The following is a 19560-nucleotide window of genomic DNA, read 5'->3' on the forward strand; positions in this document are numbered from 1 at the left end:
CATGTCTGTGACAGCATGTGCCTCTCATGCATACATGTGCATTTGATATGAAATGCATTTAAAAACAACAAATTGGAAGTTCCAGAGCATGGTGGAAGGACAGGGCGGAGTAGTCCAGGGACCCATGAGACCAGCATGGATGGGTGGGTCTGGTGGCCATTGAGAACCTGAGATGTAGAACCTGTAGGATTTTGAGGGAGCCATAGAGCAGTGAACTGGGGGGGGGGGGCTGTTTTGTTTGTTTGTTTTTATAAAAGTAAAGGTAATTTTGATTGATTGATTCCTGAATAACAGGGAGAAGATCATCTAACCACCAACCAGTTTATCTGCCCGAGATTTATCTCTCTCGGAATCTATTGCAGGGGGCTCTTTGAGTCTAGACAGGTGGCTAATGTGAAGACAGAAAGGGGGAAGGGCACATGAGCAGTCCCTGGACCTGCTTTTTGGTTGAGGAAATGTTGGAGTCTTAGAGTGAGCATGGAAGAAGATAAGTGCATCATAAATAAATACATAGCATCGTAGAAGTTAAAGGAAGAGACAGAATATTCAGGACATTTTCTTGGAGAAAATGGTTCTTTAAGGGATATTGGAAGAATGAATAAGATTTGAGCTTATAGATGTAGTGGGAAAAGGCATTCCTGTCATGTGAGCAAATATGGTAGAAAGGAGGAATAGTGCAGGAAATGTGTGTGAAAAAAAGTAATGTGATATAAGGAAAGGTAGTAGGAGCAAGACTGATGTCAAGAGTTTGAAACTATTTTTTGGTTGGTAATAGGGAGAACCTCCAAAGATTTTTAGTGATGGAGGAAGGATATGATCAGATAAGAGATATGATCAGATCTGTTAAATGAAAAGATTAGCTTCATAGCAGGGAGAATGGACTAGAAAAGGAAGTTGCTAGAAGATTTGATTAGTAGGGGAGAGGTAATTAATACAAGATCATGACGATGGAAGAGTTAAGAAGAGGACAGTTTTTGATAGCTATGAAGCAAAAAGAAGAAATAGGCAATCAGTGTTTCTCTTGTATATCATATACCCATTTCGCCCATCATATTCACTATAACCAATTGTGCATATTGTTCATTTACATTTTTTGCATATGTCCAGAGCTGTGGAATTTCCTTACAATAAAAATCACTCTACTATTCTGGCTCTATTTCCTGATATTATTACTAGACTATTTGTTTAAATATATGTTTGGCATGTAGGTGAAACTGCTCAAAACAAAAGTGTCAGGCAAGACATCTATAGTAGATCCACATCCACATGTGAGAGTTTGGCTGGGTGGTGGAACAAGAAAGGAAAAACTGTAGTATAGCTTGTGAATCACTAAGAATGAATGTGAAGAGATCATGGATATGAGCTAGAGGGATATTTAATGTAGGACAGAAATAGATATGAGTCTAGATGTCAAATTGGGGGACTAAGGGGGAGAAGTGCCAGTGTATATTTGACTAAGAGGGTATATAATTAGAATAATATATGATTCATCACTGGTTATATCAAAAAAATAAAATAAAAGGGGAAGAATGGAGAATTGAAGAAAGAATTTGGTTTAAGGAACAAAGATTATGTTTAAGGAGTTAGTACTGTAATGATGTGATATTCATTAGAAAATGTAGCCTGGCCTTGTTCAGTATATATGGCAGGACTTATTAGAAAACAGTATTTTTGTCATTTAAAAAAAAAATCAGTTTTCTCTAAACTTGGTGATAACCCTTGAACAGTTAGGTAAAATATATTTCCTTATCAAGACTTAATTTTCCCCAAATCTATTTCATTACAACAGTATTTTTTCCCTCTTTTCAGTGTCCACCATTGCTTTAATTGATATACATATTGAGTGACCAATAGAAAGACTTTTTTTTTTTTAAGATAAGTGACATCGTTGAATTTTTGAAAAGGTTTGGAAATAGATTAAAGAATAATCAAGGTAAACTCCTACTCAGCTCTCTAAAAATGAAGCAAAATCAGTAAGTGATAGAGATATTGCGCAGAGTATCAAAACATATAATCAGTGTCACTTTCCCTCAGGAATGTTTCAAGCCTTATTATTCAGTCTTTGAATAAGGAAGTTTTTAGTGACTCTTCCCTTATCCTCATACAGAGATTATTCAGACATAAGCTGGACTCATTTCTAATTACAGAGCAAGGTATAGTGCTTCCCTGAATGGGGTTTGTTATTGGCTCTTTTCAACAGTTGGGGCTTTAATGAGCTTACTGGATTCAAATAAATTTCTGGAAATCTCAACAGTTTACTGAACATGACCATTTTCCTGCCCAATCAATGCACAGATATCCACAGGGACTGAGATAGCCCTGAGTGCCTTTTTTGGTAGAGAATGTCACACACGTAATTTGATCTTATTCTTCAAAAGAAGCTCTTGCTTACTGGTTGCTCTGCTCATGGAATAATCTAACCCTTTATATTTTACAAGAGGGAAAAATCTATCCCATATCTATGTAGTATACTTAGCCACAAATTGATGAATTACCAATATAAATGTCTGGCTGGAAAAAATGCTCCAGAGACCATATCTGCCTTTGCCTACCTAGCCCGATGTCTTCCACAGAGGAGGTTTTTAATTTGAGGGGCATGGGGGGGAGGAGGTGGTTACTAGATTTTGCTTCCATTGACATAGGGATAATGAGAAATTCTCTTCATTGCCTTAGAGTGGAACTTGTTCTGTAACTCATGGTCTTAGAGAGTTGCCTTGAAAACTCTGAGATTACATGACATGCCTAAGGGTCACCCATACATTAGGTGTCCGGTTTTTGACTTGAATCTCCATCTTCATGATTCTAAGGCTAGCTCTCTATCCCCTTTGGTGCACAATAAAAGTGGTAAATAAATATGTTCAGTTCATAGACCAGGGGATTAGAGGTCTCTTTGTTTTCCAGCATCATCAGTATCTTTCTCCCCAGCATTATAAACTGTGGAGATCAGAGAAGTAAAGACTTTAGTTAAAGGGGCCTCAGAAATCATCTCATCATTGAGCATGAGACTTCTCTTAATGTCATCTTAAATTACATTCTCTTTCGGGACTGCCATATCACTGTTGCCTCAGCTTGTCCTCCCAAGCCATTAAAACACTCAGATCCGTACTGAGTGAACTCTCTTGCCTTCTCACACTTCCTGAGTCTGGTAAAATGTTTGTTTGAACCCAGATCTGCAATTTTAGAATTATCTCTAAATTAGTTTTTGCTCAGTCTTCTAATAGTAATAAGTAGCAGTTGAGGGTTGGATCCCCACTTTTCTGATTCTAAACTCATTGCATTTATCTCCACAACATCACACTAGGCTTGAAGGATAGTGAGTGTCCCTGAGCTGGTAAGCTGTTAGTCTTTGTAATGAAGCCTTAGGAGGAAACATGCATGTGGTTTCTATTGATAATTGATTGTGGCTTCAGAGTGAAATAAGATGGCGCTCATTTGGTGTGATGGAAAGAGCATTAGATTTGGAATAGGAAAGTGGAGTTTTAATTCTGGCTCAGCAGCTATGTGACTGGACAAATTGCCTTTCCTTCCTGGGCCTGTTCATTTTTAAAATACATTTTTTTTACTGATATCTTTTATCATCACATTTCTTCCAGTATCCCCTTCCCCTCTTAGAGGGCAATTCCAGATAACAAAAAGCAAGAGCAAATATCAGCAAAAATCTAATCCTAAAACATATACAATGTCTAAAACCTGTATGCCTTTCATCTCTGCAAAGGAGTGGGATAAAGATATATTCTCCTTTCATTTTTGTGGGGTTCTCATTACTATTTTTTATTGTTTGGTGGTTCTTTCCATTAACATGATTGTAGCCATCATGTATGCTGTTTTAATGGCTCTGCTTACTTTACTCTGCATCAGATCATGGGGAGCTTTCCATGCATCTCTGTATCAATCATATTCATTTCATATAATATGTTAACATTTCCTTACAGTGGTGTATATACCAATATACCACAATTGGTTTTGCCATTCTCCACCCAATGGGATCTACACAAAATATTGCTATAATAAATTTGGAATATGTGGGAACTTTTAAAATAACTATTTTATTTTGAAATTTTTCTTTGACCTAGGTAAACTATAGGTGAATAGCATTTTCATATACCCACATACTTGGTAGTTATTTATATGTCTTAGATACCAAACTCTTGTTTGAGAAAAAATTTTTTTCCATTTGACTACTCTTTCATATTCTAAATAAATTAATTTTGTTTGTGCAGCTGCTTTTAAATTTCATATAATCAAATAATGCTTTTATCCTTTGTAATTGTTTCTGTCTCTTGTTGGTTAAGAACACTCCTATCCATGGCTCTAAGAAAAGGTATATATAATCTGCTTCTCTTCCTATTTTTATGTTATGATTTTCAATATAAAAGTCACATTTATTTTGAACTGATTATGGAATATGACAAATGATTTTTTGTTTAAGCCTAATTTTGTCAGATTTTTTTTAGTTCTTAACAGCATTGTTAATCAAATCATACATTCCTACCTAAATAATTTCTATTTTGATTTACTAAACACTAGGTTATTGACTTTCATTATTTTTGATTTTGCCTTGTCTTGCCTATTCTGCTGCTCCACTCCTCTATTATTGATTAACATCAGATGATTTTGATCACAATTGCTCTCACATTTCTTAAATGAGGGAATTAAAATAGTCAGGTCTAAATCCATTGATTTTCTTAGCCTTTGTTTTCCATAATGACTCTATAAGGGAAAAGCAGATTGATTTTAAGCCAGAGAACTAGGGAGAAACATAACACAGGGTAAGAAGGGCATTATTAATTTGGGCTATAGTGAAGAATGAATCTTAGAGAATCACAACAGGGATTTAGTGTATCTTATATTTGATTAGGAAACTTGGTAAAAAATTTTTAGTTTGGAGTACATATGTGTGTGTGTGTGTGTGTGTGTGTATACACACACACACACATATGTACTCCAAACTAATTTCAGATGTGTGCGCATGTGTATATGTATATACACATTTTTTTTTAAACCCATGGTTACAAATGAATTTAGTCTTTTGCCACTGAAGTCTTAGGATAAGAAGATTCATTGAGAAAGAATTGCATGAAGTGGGTGGAGGCAGAGCAGTTACACTGTTTGATCAACTTAGGACAGGTAAGTGCCCAAAATCTAAGTGCAGGCTGCTCTGTTGGTTTTGTTGTTGCTGAGAAATTAAGCAGAGGGAGCTCCATTCAGTGTCTAGGTTTTATAGATTAGAGAGAGAGTGAAATGAGGTCCCCAAACCAAAATTTCCATACTGGGGAGGATCAGATATGATTTTTATATGGCTCCCTTGGAGATGGAAGGTATGTAGACTTTCCATTATCCTTCCCACCCTCATCCACATAGTTTCTAGGATGCTGTTTGGAAGGGAAAGAATCAGACTAAAAGAAGGAAGTTTTTGTTCAATTTAGTCTATCTTCCCAAAGGTCCTCTCTAGGTCTAAATACATTGATTCTCTTAGCCTTTGGTTTCCATAATGACTATAAGGGAAAAGCTGATTGATTTCAAGCCAGAAAACGAGGGAGAAATAAAACACAGGTTGAGAATGTCCATTACCTCCCTAGAAGGCTACTATTTTTTTCTTCTACAAACAGAAAACCAGAATCAAGAAAATATAATCTAATTTTAATTCAGAACATTATATTCACAAGACTTATCTGTGAAAAAGATAGATATCTATAATTGGGTATAATTAACAGGCTATTTGATCTTGGGCAAGCCACTTCTCTTTAGATCTCAGTTTCCTCATCTGTAAAATATAAATGTTATTTTAGGTCATTTAATCTTGACATCCTCAAATTCTAATTTAAACCATTTTCACCTCCCTGAAATACTATTCTTATGCTGCCAGTTCTCTCATTTTAGGCAGGTCAAGGTGGAAAACTGTCAGGGATCTTTGTTGTGGCTTAAGCAAGACAGGGCCATTTTGTAATATCAACTCCTAAAGAACTTTTCATCTCTTTCTTGGGCTATAAAACTGAACATCCTTTATTGAGCAATACCACTTCTAGGTCAGTATCTCATAGAGTTCCAAAAAAAGGGGAAAAACCCTATTTTTACAAAAATATTTCTACTAGCTCTAAAAAAAGTAGTGACTAAGAACTGGCAATAGAGGGCATGCTCATCGATTGAGATGGCTGAACAAGTTGTAGTTTATGATGGTGATGAAATATTCTTGTGTCATAAGAAATGACAAGTGGATAATTACAGAAAAATCTGGAAAGAGTTATATGAGCTGATGCAGAGTGAAGTGAGGAGAATATTGTGCACAGGAATAGCAATTATTATGTGATAATCAATGTGAATGACTTAGCTATTCTCAGCATTATAGTGATCTGAGACAGTCTGAAAGACTCATGATGAGAAACACCATCTCCTTCCAGAGAAAAAACTGATGGCATCTGAGTATGGACTGAAGGGCACTATTTTTCACTTTCTTTTTTTGTTCAAGTTTTCCTCCCCACCAAGTAACTAATATAGAAATGTTTTATATGATTACACATGTATAACATATCAGACTGCTTTGCATCTCATTGAAAGGGAAGGTGAAGACAGAATATGGAACTCAAAATTGAATGAATGTTAAAAATTGTTTTTACATGTAATTAGAGAAAAAAATGAAAAATAAATGTTAAATACACCTTCAAGGAAAACTTACTGATGCCAGCCAGGACTTATAGTTTGTGTTTTGTACACAAAGCTACCCCATTCTCTTCTACTTTTAAATTTCTAAGCCTGTAATTCCATTCACCAGATCTAAAATGTATTTTGATGCACTACAAAAAGTGAACTTACTTTCAAATACAAAATAAAGGGAGCCCTTTTTCAACAATGCTTTGGGATTTGTCATTTGGAATTTGAAGAGTAAATGCCAGTGCAATTTAATGTTACCTAAATGCTACATTTCTGATCCAATATAAAAGAAAGGGGTGAGACAGATGTCCTGTTAGCAGGAAGAAGCAGTCAATGTATAAATAAGGCTAAGAATTTGACTGAATTAGCAACTCTAGAAAGTAGAACTCGTAAGCAGTAGGAAGGACAAATAAATTTTTGAAGACATCTGGTCATTGGTCCTGGAGCTCATGATTGACTAAATGATTAATAATGGAAAACATTTAGTTCACAGTTTGCATCTTCTCTCCACTCCCAACCTTTAAGATTTTATGTGATTTGCATCCTCCTCCAGCATATTAAATTCAAGAATAAAAGTAGTTTTCCTATTAACACTTTCCCCCCCCTTTTTTTTTTAGTATTTCATGTTTTTCTCAACTTAAAATTTTCTAATTGCTATTTCATTAAGAATAATTTACACTCAGATTTTGGAGGCTTGTGAAGAGAGACAAATGTCAGGCTGATTGATGTCTTCTCCAAGAACCACATGTACCTGAGGGCGATTCTGAACTGCTGGCTGATAGCCTGTCAAGGGAATATTAGCTCATCATCTGTTTAGTATCAGGGGTTTCCATCACACATACATGATAATGCAGCATGGCAGATTTTGCCTTGATGCAAGGGGAAAGCTTTGTAAGCTTTAGAAATGTCAAGAGAGGTATGAAGTTCTTTCTCACTGATGTCTATCTACAGTCTAAGGCTAGATGTTTCTGTCAGCAAAGGGGTAAATGAGAGTCTTTTGTCCGTGTGGATTAGATTACCTGAGTTTCTACATTGGTAAAATGAGATTCAACAATTCATTTCATTTTTGTTGTTGTTATTCTTTGGGTTACTAACCTAGCAGATTAAGGGAATTCTATTGATAATTAGATTTCTGCAAAACATTGGGTAAATTATGTCATGCTATCCTTGTGGAAGAGATGGACAGCTGTGGGCTAAATCAGTGATTCTCAAACTATTTTGGTCTCAAGACCCCTTTACACTCTTAAAAAATATTGAGTATTCCCACCCTACCCCCATCAGAGAGCTTTTGTTTTGGGGTATTGTGTCTCTCAATACTTACTGTATTGGAAATTAAAGCACCTTATCTAATATTATTATAAATGTTTTTTATTTCTTAGAGCGCCCTGAAAGGCTTTTAGGAATCCCCAGACCACACTTTCAGAACTTACTGGGATGAACATCAGTTGAATATCCCAGTTGAATTTGACGACAAACTGGAAGAGATAGTTTATATATTGAAGGAATTGAAAAGATTTTGATAAACTAGAATACCAGGCCAAACCAAATACAATACTATTTAACACTAATAATTATATTTTTATCCTTGGGTTCAAAAGTTCAAATTTTGAGCAAATAGGACCAGATAGCAACTTGTGAAAATATCTAGAGACTTTAGTGGACTAAAATTTAAAATTAACTGTGTGATATTGGCCAAAATGCTAATGTGACAATAGGCTACGTAGAAGAGGCACACTGTTCCAGGGAATAAGGGGGTGATATTCCCCCATCCTAGTCAGACCCCACATGGGATCCTGTGTTCAGTACTACACGAATGTCAGAAAAGGGTGGCTTAGGAGGGTGAAGAGCTTCAGATCATTCCAAATGGCAAAAGGCATTGGGATGCTTGGGCTGGTGAAGAGAAGAGTTGGGGTATCTGTGTATGTACTTCTGAGGGAAAAGGGTTTAGTCCAAGTACCTGAAGGCCATTAGTGGTGTGGGAAAGGCAACTTGGAGCAAGAGACCATAATTAGGAGCAGTGGATGATGCAGACAAGTAAATTAAAGCTAAGGATCAAAGGATCATAGATTTAGAGGCCAAGGGAACCTCCTCCTCAGATTTACTAAGAACCTAGAGCACAGAGGATGACTAGTAGGTGTTTGAGGCAAGATTTGGATCGAGGTCTTTGTGTTTCCAAGTCCAATCAAGGCCCTATCAACTTTGTAATAATTGCTATTTTCCAAATGTGGTTTTCATCTAGAGCAGCAATTCTTAAGTGAAGTTTGTTGATAGATCTCAGCGGTTCTGGGAACTTGCAAGAAACATTTTGATAACTCTTTTATATTACTGATTTCCCTTGTAATGCTAAGTGTCTTCTTTTAGGCAATTGCATTATTTTGAGATGGTATTGATAATAATTGAAAAGGTCCCCAAGCTTCATCAGATTGCCAGAACAATTTATAGATAAAAAGGGGTAGGGACCTCTGTTCTGAGAAGCTCTCCCTCATTAAAGAAAGATCTTCACGCAAAAGCTAAGTGAAAAACGATCAGATACTTTATAATGTTGAATTCTATTTGGGTATGGATCGGTCTCTCTGGCTTCTGTTCTACATAAGACCTTGTGCTGGGTGCTGGAGATACAACGACAAAACAAAAAAAGGTTCTCCTGGATGTTCATCGGAGATCATTAAAAGTTTACCCAGCTAATTAAAGATAAGATCATTTGAATAGGGAGAAAGCACTGACAAGGAGAGGGATCCTGGTGGAGCCGTAGTTTGCAATGTGGGCTCTGAGATCCCATTCTTCCAATTCTGGGAGGACCTGAGGGTTATGTGGAAACTTCTGGCCCATTAGCATCAGTGCCAGGCCCAGGAAAGCAGGCCAGTGCTCCATGCTGGGAAGCCCCTCTGACGCCATGTTATCTTCTTCTCCAGGTTAAACCAGCTGGATAGGCACTGCCAGTCCACTGCCCAACAGCTGGTTCTCCTCCTCAAGAAGCAGAACGAGCTTTTCATGGAGCGGCAGACTCTAACGGAAGAGGTGCAGAAACTGAAATCCCAGGTACGCACTCCCCAGTCCCCACGCCCAAGGGAGAAAGCATCCAGGGAAGAAGCCAACATAGAGCAGTCGCTAGGAGCTCTCCCTGCCCCCCACTTCCCCTTCCTTGTTGCCTTGTTCTCCCTCCCTCCTCTCCTCCTAGTCCAGTTCTCTCAGCTTTCTCCAAACCTTTTCTCTGTTCCTCCAATCCCTACTGCCTTAGAAATCAAGCCAGTCTTCAAAGACCAAAACATTCTGCAAGCCTTGAGGGCCCCAGGCCCTGCAGGAAATAAAGGAAATGTTTCCGACATGAATAGTCCCCTACCCTCCAGGAGCTTACAATCTTATGATGGTCCCTTACCCTCCAGGAGTTTATCTTAGTCCTCTACCCCTCATTATAGTCTCTTACTCTCCTGAAGTTTACAACCTAAATTATATAATCCCCTCCCTCCAGGAGCTTACCACCTAATTATGTAGTCCTCTACCCTCCAGGGGTTTACCACCTAATAATATATTCTCCTACCCTCCAGGAGCTTACCACCTAATTATGTAGTCCTCTACCCTCCAGGGGTTTACCACCTAATAATATATTCTCCTACCCTCCAGGAGCTTACCACCTAATTATGTAGTCCTCTATCCTCCAGGACCTTGAAACCTAATTATATAGTCCCCTACATTCAGGAGCTTACCACCTAATTATAGTCCCCTACCTTCTGGAATTTACCACCTAGTTATATAGCTGCCTACCCTCCAGAAATTTATTAATTATAGCCCCCTAATCTCCAGGAGTTTACAACCTAATTATATAGTCTCCTACCCTCCAGGAGCTTAACCTAATTATAGTCCCCTACCCTCCAGGAGAGCTTACAACTTAATTATGTAGTCCACTACCTTCCAGGAGTTTAACCCTAATTATATAGTCTCCTACCCTCCAGTAGCTTAAACCTAATTATAGTACCCTACCTTCCAGGGGCTTACAACCTAATTATACAGTCTCTTACCCTCCAAGAGCTTACAACCTAATTAGAATCCAAACCAACTACATTGAAATTAAAATGAATAACTCAAAAAAATACATTGCACTTTAAGGTTTACAAAGCACTTTCTTTTGAGGTAAATAGTGAAAAAGGGTATCCACATTTTACAGATTAGGAAACTGAGGCCAAGAGCAGGAAGCTATCAAGAGTCACACAATAACTGCAAGAGCTGAGATCTGAACCCATATCTTATTAAGTCCGTTCTCCTTTCTTTATACCCCATGAAACAACAGGACACAGTTATCAGGTAGTATCACTAACGCTTTAAATTTGGTGTTAAGGGAGAAGCCCCCTAATTGAAAAAAGAGGGATCTTAATAGATGGAAGTCCTGCATTGCAGTGTCTGGCAAAGTCATTGAATTTCCCTGTGTTTGTTTCATTATATTGAATATGGCTACAATTATCCATAATTAACCTTATAGATTTGTTTTGGGAAAGGGGCTTTGTAAAACCTTTATGCTGTATAAAAACACTGATGACCAGGAGCTTTTGTTGAGTTTGGAAGAAGAGATCAGTGTCATTTTAAGAGGACAGAATCTCACTGAAATAGTTTCTATGTTGGGACTTTTGGCCCTGTGCCTAGCACAGTGCTGAACACACTAAGCACTTGATGCTTGTAGATTGATATAAAATCAATCCTTGAACTATATTCCACTTAATTTTAGTATCATAGATTTAGAGTTAGAGGGAACCTCAGAAGGCATCTAATCTAAACTCTTCATTTTACTGATGAGGAAACTGAGGGCCTGTCCAGTGTCACAAAAGTGCCGAGTGAAAAATCCCAGGATTTAAATCCTCTTGTATTCTGTGCTTTTCTTGTTACCAGATGAAAATAGCATTTTGTATTCTAGGGCTGTTGAAACTTTTTCCTCTCACAACCCCTGTTTATCCAAGAAATTTTTACATGACCCTGGATATATAGGTATATAAATTAGATATAGAAATCAAGCATTTACTGATGATAAATCATAATTTCACAACCCCTACATTGTTACATGATCACATGTGGAGGTCATGACCCACGTTTAAGAAGCTTTGTTCTACACCACAGGTACTCAAGGAAATTTTTCGATTTGCCGATCTGGATTTGCTGGATCAAACCTCATTGGTTCATTCTACAATTACAGGCTCATCGAATATGTTGAGAAGTCTCCTGATTACATAGTGGGTTTTGGTGCTCTTTCCACATCACTGTATAACGGCAGACTATCACACATAATTAAAATGTTTCCCATCACTATACTCTTGAAGTACATGGACTGGTCCTTTTATAGATTGGGAGGAATTGAAAAGTCAAAAGGAAGAGGAGGGCAGGTAGAGGCGACAGCTTGAGTGAAGATATGGGGTGGGAATAACAATAGCTCATTTTTACATGAAGTTTCATTGTTTAAGGCCTTTTCTTAAAATAACCTTGGGAAGTATATAAACTGATGTAGTTATTATCCATCATTTATTATTATTTTTATTATTAATGATATGGTTTAGTTATTATCTCTCAATTCACATTTGGGGAAATTGAGACTCAGCAAGTTGAAGGAAATTTCAAAACAAAAATGACATATGATATCAGGATTTGAATCTGAGGCTTTGGACTCCCAAATCCTATGCCAGGCTGTCCTGTGCATGTTCTTTTCAGAGTTGCTGTGCTTGTCATCCCATTAGAACTTTTTTTGAGGGTAATGAGGTCACCAATTGAAAGTCATTCTCATTTACTGAATAGGATTACATGCAGGTTCTTATTAAACTTTCATCAAAGTAAGTAGATTTGTATTATTAATAGGGACAACATAACTGAAGACTAATATGTCAACAGAACTCTTCCATCCTTTCAGGAACCAGAGACCTCCAGGGCACCGATGTGATTCCCTCCCCTTTGTGATCCCCTCTTCTAGGGACTGTCCAATCTGTCCCAGGAAGTGCAGCACAGAATTCCTCACCGGCCCACTCTCCGGAACCCTAAATCCCTCTGTGGGGTGGAGAGCTAGTGACAGACATGAAGGAGAGAAAAAGGCACAGAACCAGGGCCAACAGGAATAGGAGAAAGGCCTTTGACTCTGGCCCAGTCAGCCATCATTCCCAGTGTCTTCCACAAGGCCTGGAGGCAGGGAGGTTTCTGTTAACCTCAAGAGCCAGAGCTAGGCCCTACCTAGGGTAATGGAGGGAAGGCTACCAGGTTGCATGCACCTTTCCAGGCCTGGACACTTGTCATCTCAAGATTAAGTTCCTAAAAACTCTTAGCTATTCTGCAGCTGAAAGCCCGTCCATACAAACAAATGGGGGAGAGACTCCATGGAAGCAAATTTTGGCCTCAAAAATCATTCCCTCACTTGACCATAGCAATAGCTGATTTGCCTTTTAAGTCCCCTCCTGCCTCCTGAGCACTGTCAGTTTTAAATGTAAAAATCATCTGTGCTTTTAAGGACTTTTCTTAAGGTTTTAAGAATCTCCTAATTGCCCCATGGACTATGTGAGCTTCTCAGGAAAATGCAGCAGAAAAAAAACTAGCACATCCTCTGGAAGCAGCCAGCAGGGCTTTCTTCCCCTGCCTGAAGCAACAGAAGTGATTTGACCAGCTCGTGGTATCTGATACCAGCCCATCTGGCTCATCTCTAAAGGAACCTTTCAAATTCAGATATTACATTTGGAGTTATTTTAATAGGAACATGACAAAAGAAATTTGGGAGAGATAAATTTTGGCTTCGTGCTGTAGCAAACTTGAGCGTTCAAAGAGGAGGCAGCCATCCAGGTTTGAAAGCTCTCAGCTGAAGCCATAAACTGAAGGGCTGTTTGTCACCCAGGAATGGCACCAGACTTGACTCAGGCAGTGTCAGTGTGCTTCAACCTCTTGTGATGGATTTTTACAATTGAACAAGCTCGTTGAATTCTAGAGTGCAGAAGGGCTTCATGTTAGTGAAACTTCCAATGAACCATTTAAAACAACTAAGACAGCTATTTAACATAAACATATGACTGCACAGCACACACCATGTTGCTTTCTGGTATATTAAGATCCCCCCCCTTTTTTTTTTCTTGAAGGCAGGATGACAGCCCTGGAACAAGAAAGATACAGTCATTGTTATCAAGAATGTTGGCTTTTTATTTCTTTATTTTTACTGGGTGCATGGCTAAATTCTACACACTCTGCTGAGCTATATAACAGAATTAAGATTTCAAGAGCATAATTTCAAAGGGAGACAGAGAAAGAAAGAAGAGAGAGAGAGAGTGTGTGTGTGTGTGTGTGTGTGTGTGTGTGTGTGTGTGTGTGTGTGTTTGTAAGAGAATTATATTCTGGCTCTGGTGCTAGGGATGTGACTCTGTATAAATCACTGACTCAATTTTCTCATCTGTAAATCAAGAATAATAAACACTTCACAGAGTTACAGTATAGACCTGCAAGTTTTATGTCAATATGACAACAGCAATAATCATCTCTGTCCATGGTTGAATATAGTCAGGTGAATTACATATAACTATCTTATAGTTATATGATACTGCATCCACTTTCATTTATCTCAGTAATTTATGATTTTTACATTTAAAAATTTCAATTGAAATGTCACCTACAGCAAACGGCCCCTTCAATGTCGCAGATGAGACACTCTAGTCTCTCTTCCTACATAGCTATCTTAGAATAATGTGGGCTGGTGGCATATGACCATTAAAAACACACAACATATACAAACACCACCACACATTAAAAAGTAAAAAGCCAGAGGCAACATCCATATTTCAACAATAATTTGGAATGTTTTGCCAAGTGTTACATTTTATGTAGTGTCCTGGTTGTCCACCTGGTCATTTCATTAGCAGACAAGTTTTCACTCAGAAACAAACTGAGATGTCTTTTGGCTATATAAAAATCTGCATCCTGTAGGCAAAGTATAATTGAACCAAATCTCTGTCCATCTCTACACCCAAGAATCCAGGTGTTTGTTCACATGTCTCTGCTCTGAAATAGAGGTGCTGTCACTTGGATGGATTTAAGTTTTAGGTGCCAATGGGCCCTATAGCTATGGGTTTATACCACCAAAGTCCATAGCCTTTATTGGATAGAATTTGGGCTCAGGAAGAGGAGAATGATTTCTTTTCCTGCCCAGTGTAAGAGAGTAGAACCAGGCTATATTAAATTACTTCTGTTTAAATTCTGAAATGTGAACCATAAGATACCTAACAGAAAGAGACATTCAGAGACTTAACCACGTCAGTATTATTTTTGGCCAACGAGAATTCCCATATTTCCCTTCAGTGGTATTATTGAACAGCTAAGTAGCCTAGTGAGGGCTGATCAGATTCAATCCTGTGGGGCTTCTCATTACAGAGAGGGCTTTAGGATTTTCATCTTTGAGCACAAGATCTTACCCCTCCTCCAACAGAAATTTTAAATATCATAAAAAGGGATACATTAATTCTTGTATGAATTAACTGCATGAATAATCAATCTATGTATCTCTGGAAACATTCCAATATACAAACCAGTTTCTCTGTTTCCTCCTTTTATACCACTACAAGCTTGAAATTGTTTCCTATTCTTACTATCTTTTCCTCTGAGCAAAATATGAACTATCACAGCCTCTTCTGACCTCTTAAGGAAGGACAATATTTCTATCTTAAAGTACCTAAGCTCTGGAACTGAGGAAGACTTTGGCAGCTGAGGGAGAGAAAGAGAGTCATCTGGAGAGCTTGACAGCTGGGAGCAGGGTCAGAGGTTTGTGACTCAAAGCCTGGAGGCTTTAACAGCTGGCCAGGAAGTAGGGAGCCAGCTGGTGGGGAGTTAAGGGTCTTTTCATGGGGAGTTTGACATCTGGAAAAGCGGGGGAGGGAGGAAGGAAAAACAGAAGTGATCTATACATTTATAGGATTTTCTTAATGTTTGCTTTTTTAAAAATTTAATTTGGATATGGCTTTACTTATTTTGCTTTTTGCATTTTCTGGTAACCCAACAAATATCCCAGACAGGATATTTGATCCCATCTAAAGTGTTAATTCTAGGAAGTTATTCCCTTTTAAGTCTCTTCAGTTTTAGTCATTTCTACAAGTTTTTATTGAAAGGATTCTGAAACTGTCTTAAAATAGTCACCTAAATTAGTGGTTTATTAATAGCCTTGACAATTACATATGGCCACTTTGAAAATGATCCACATTATCTCATGCTTCCAAACCAATCAATGAGCAAACTAAAAATTAACCAATGAAAGAAAAAAGAGAGACTTATTGGGGATGTTAACAATTTTGACAGGGCATAGGATTTAGATGATGGCACGTGAGGAAGCTGTGGATGAGGAAACTTGGTTGAAGAGGTCCTGGCTAGAGAGAGTTATCACAAGCATTGGACACCTAGGCAAGCATGGCTCAGCTTCTTTACTCGACACCACACTTAGACCTGCTTTCTTTCTAGGAGCCCTCAGCTTACACCTTGCTGCCTTAGAACCATCTTTCACAAAGTTAGCTACCTGCAGGACAGATGGTGCCTGAATATAACAGCAAATACGCTGAATAAACTCAAAAAAAGCCTCCTCCTGAATCAAGATTTTTTGGAAAGAATTCCAAATAGATGAAAACAAACAATTTGATTTCAACCAAATTGTTGTTTTTTTGTTTTTATTCTGATTTTCACCCGAATTGTCAGTCTCAAAAATAAACACTGATACATTCCCAGAAAATATTTTTCAAATAAAAACTGACTCTGTTAAAGTTTGCCCTGATTCTTTCAAAACTGTGTACAAGACACTGTCAACCAAAGTGACTGTTGCATATTTTTTAAAATAAACTTGAACATATGCAGCTAAAATGTCATTAACTCCCTGCTGCCAGGGTGCTTTTGAAGGCAGAAATAAGACCCCTACACTGCATTTCAAATTTCAAGATCCTCTGACCTGCTGAGAAGTTGCCACATATATCTCAAATACTGTGCATTTTAGCAACTTTTTAAACTGGGGCTTTATGCATAATTAATATTGAAATGCACAGAGGCTTCCATTTAAGCCAAACCTGCTCTTCCTTTGACAGTTCATTTTGCCCAAGAGTGAGTAATTTCAAACTTTAGTTTCATGCAAGGAAAATGAATTTTATATTGCTTCAGATACATTTGTTCCATCTATTGCTTCCCAAGTCAGACATTACATTTTGTGATACAAATTCACAATCAAGATTTTAAAGGGAGCTAAATATTTTAATCCAATTAGACAAGTGAACAAAACACTGAATATTACATGTAGCGAGATAAGTGGTTCTTGCCTTTAAAAGACTGCAATTCCATCACATTACAACCCCAAATGTCAACGTTGCCTTTATTTTTAACGCTTTCAAACATGAGGCAGCCAGAGGCACCACTCTCTGCTGTCAGAGACACTGTCTAGCCCTCGGGAGCTCTGAAAATCTATTTACCATGGAAACGTGGTTCATATAACAACACAGACACCTGCCTGTGTGCCGAGAAAGTTCTCGTGACTTCTGTGATTCAAGGAAGCCTGTAAGACTCCAGACTCAGGATGCTACCAGCTGCTGGAGGAGCCCTCTTCAGCTGGCACGTACTATGAGACAAAGGTAGTGGAACATCCATCAATAAGTGTGATCCGCCTCTCTTCTGCAAAGGCTGTGCAGCCTTCTGATCCACCCTGCCTGGATTTCCATTCTCACAACATATAAACCAAGAGAACTGGACTACGATCTCTCACTGGCTTTAGGCTGTGATCGAAAGCACAAAGTCCTCAGCCAAGGTGCTATATTACAAGGGTCAAGAAAAGACCAATCTTCTGTTTACGTGCAAGGAAATCTTTTCATTCCCTGGTAATTGCATTTCTCTGCCTGCTGCAGATCTGTAATTCCTTGGGATATAAAGAGCCAAGTCTCAGGTCTTGAAGACATGGGACATGGGATGCCTTCTTCCTGGCAGAAGCTTTCATTGGTGCAGCAGATTGTAACTGCTAAAGAAGATGCAGAAGGCTCTGTGTCCTCCCTTCCCCAGGCAGCTGCTGCCCTTGGGGGACATACAATGGCAATGGGAGAATGCCAAAGATCCTCTTTGGTACTTGTGGGCTCAAGATGGAAGGTAGATTGAGCAAGATTCTCTGCACAAAACAAGACACCCAGATTTTTATGTTTTTGAACTGGGGAAAACAACTCTTAAGGACACATTTTAACCAAGATTTGGAGGATGACCTGAGTCCACTTTGACTATGGCCAGTTGGGTTCTTTTTACCAACTACTTATAAAATACAATTGGGATTATGAAGCTTCTAAGATTAGTAATGAGATGAAAAAACAGAACAGGAGGGAAGTTCATGCTCATATTGATTTCAAGAATCCCAAATGACCAGAAGGGAAAATGAAGGAAAATGATATAATTCCCAATAGATTATTACTAATTCTGAGATGATTAAAATAAACAGAGTTGTACCCTCATGACCTAGGTCCAACACTTTGCCGAAAGCATGGGGAGGAAAGTAATAAGCTATGGAAGTAATTAGTTGTCCCCCATGTAATCTTGAATTGACTATGCAGTCCGCCAATGAGCATTTATTTAACACCTGTTATGTGCTAGACACTACACTAAGTTCTGATATTACAAAGAAAAGTGAGAGATGTTCACTGTCCAGTGAGGGAGACACAAAATGTACAAGTATTCTGTTCACAGAATAGGAAAATAACATCCCCTATATTAGGGAATAAGGACAATAGAGAAATAACAAAGAGGGGAGGCACTAGAATTAAATAGAGTGGAGAAAGACACTCTGTAGAAAGTGGCATTTTGGATGGGACTTGAAGGAAGCCAAGAGGTCGAGATGAGATGAGAGAAGATGGCATTCCAGGCTTGAGGGGCAGTCAGAGGAACTGCCACAAGAATATCCTGTTTGTGCCACAGCAAGAGGGGCCAGGATCACTGGATCAGATAATATTGGGGTGGGAGGCTGGGCAGGAGCTTGACCACAAACTCTGGATGCCTCAGAGAAGATTCTCCATTTGATTCTGGAGGTGATTGATTGATGGGAAATCAGTGGGAGGGGATGACATGGTTAGAAAATCATTTTAGCAGCTAAATTGAGCATGGACTGGAGTGGGAAGAAGCTTGTGGCAGGCAGACCACAATATCAGCCTATTGGGATAGTTTAGATGGGAGGTGATGAGGACATTGTAACAAGGTAAGGGAGAAGGGGATGTATGAGAGGGATTTTGCAACAGTGAAATCACTGTCTCAGCAACAGATTGGATATGAAGGATAGGAGCGTGATTTGAGGACATCCCCTGGGCTTTGAGCCTGCAGGACTGAGAGGATGGGGTGGGAGTTAGGGGGAAAGATGGTGAGTTCGGTTTTGGACCTGTTGTGTTTAAGAAGTCTATTGGACCTCCAGTTTGAGCTGGAAGACATTTAGAGAAAACACAAAACTCTTGAGGTCAGTAGAAAAGTGAGTGGAAAGGATAGGTAGACCAAGTCAGCTGCATAAAGATAATTAAATCTTGGAAGCTGATGAGATCAAGTGAATTAGTATGGAGGGAGAAGAGAAGCAGGTCAAGGAGAGAGCCTTTGGGGCATGGGTGGGCATGACCAGAATAATCACACAGTTGTGGAGGCTGAGGAGAGGTCTGGCAGGGAGGAGGTCCAAGAGAAAGAAGTGTACCAAAAGCCCCACGAGAGAATTATCGAGGGGGGTCCTCAGTGTCAAAGGTTGCAGATAAGTCATAAAGGATGAAGACTGAGAAATGCCATGGCAACTAAGAGATCTTTGGAAAATCAAAGAGAGGTTTTGGTGGAATTTTAAGGTCACAAGTCACACTGCAGGGCTGAAGGGAGAGGAGAGGAAGCCGAAGCACTGATTGTGCATGTCCTCCTCAAGTTCAGTCATAAAGGGCAGAAGATAAGAGT

The 19560-nt window shown here is 38.7% G+C and overlaps 1 protein-coding gene across 1 annotated transcript in view; it reads left to right on the top strand.

Annotated features, from left to right (window-relative positions):
• Positions 1 to 11942, top strand: part of SDCCAG8 (SHH signaling and ciliogenesis regulator SDCCAG8) — a 246686-nt gene extending 234744 nt beyond the window's left edge. Inside the window, 2 exon segments of the mRNA XM_074262533.1 lie at positions 9561 to 9687; positions 11752 to 11942. Coding sequence (XP_074118634.1) covers positions 9561 to 9687; positions 11752 to 11865 — 241 coding nt within the window. The 3' untranslated portion in view covers positions 11866 to 11942.
• The last annotated feature ends 7618 nt before the right edge of the window (positions 11943 to 19560 follow it).

This window comes from Sminthopsis crassicaudata, chromosome 4, assembly GCF_048593235.1.
Source record: "Sminthopsis crassicaudata isolate SCR6 chromosome 4, ASM4859323v1, whole genome shotgun sequence".
Taxonomy (NCBI): Eukaryota; Metazoa; Chordata; class Mammalia; order Dasyuromorphia; family Dasyuridae; genus Sminthopsis; species Sminthopsis crassicaudata.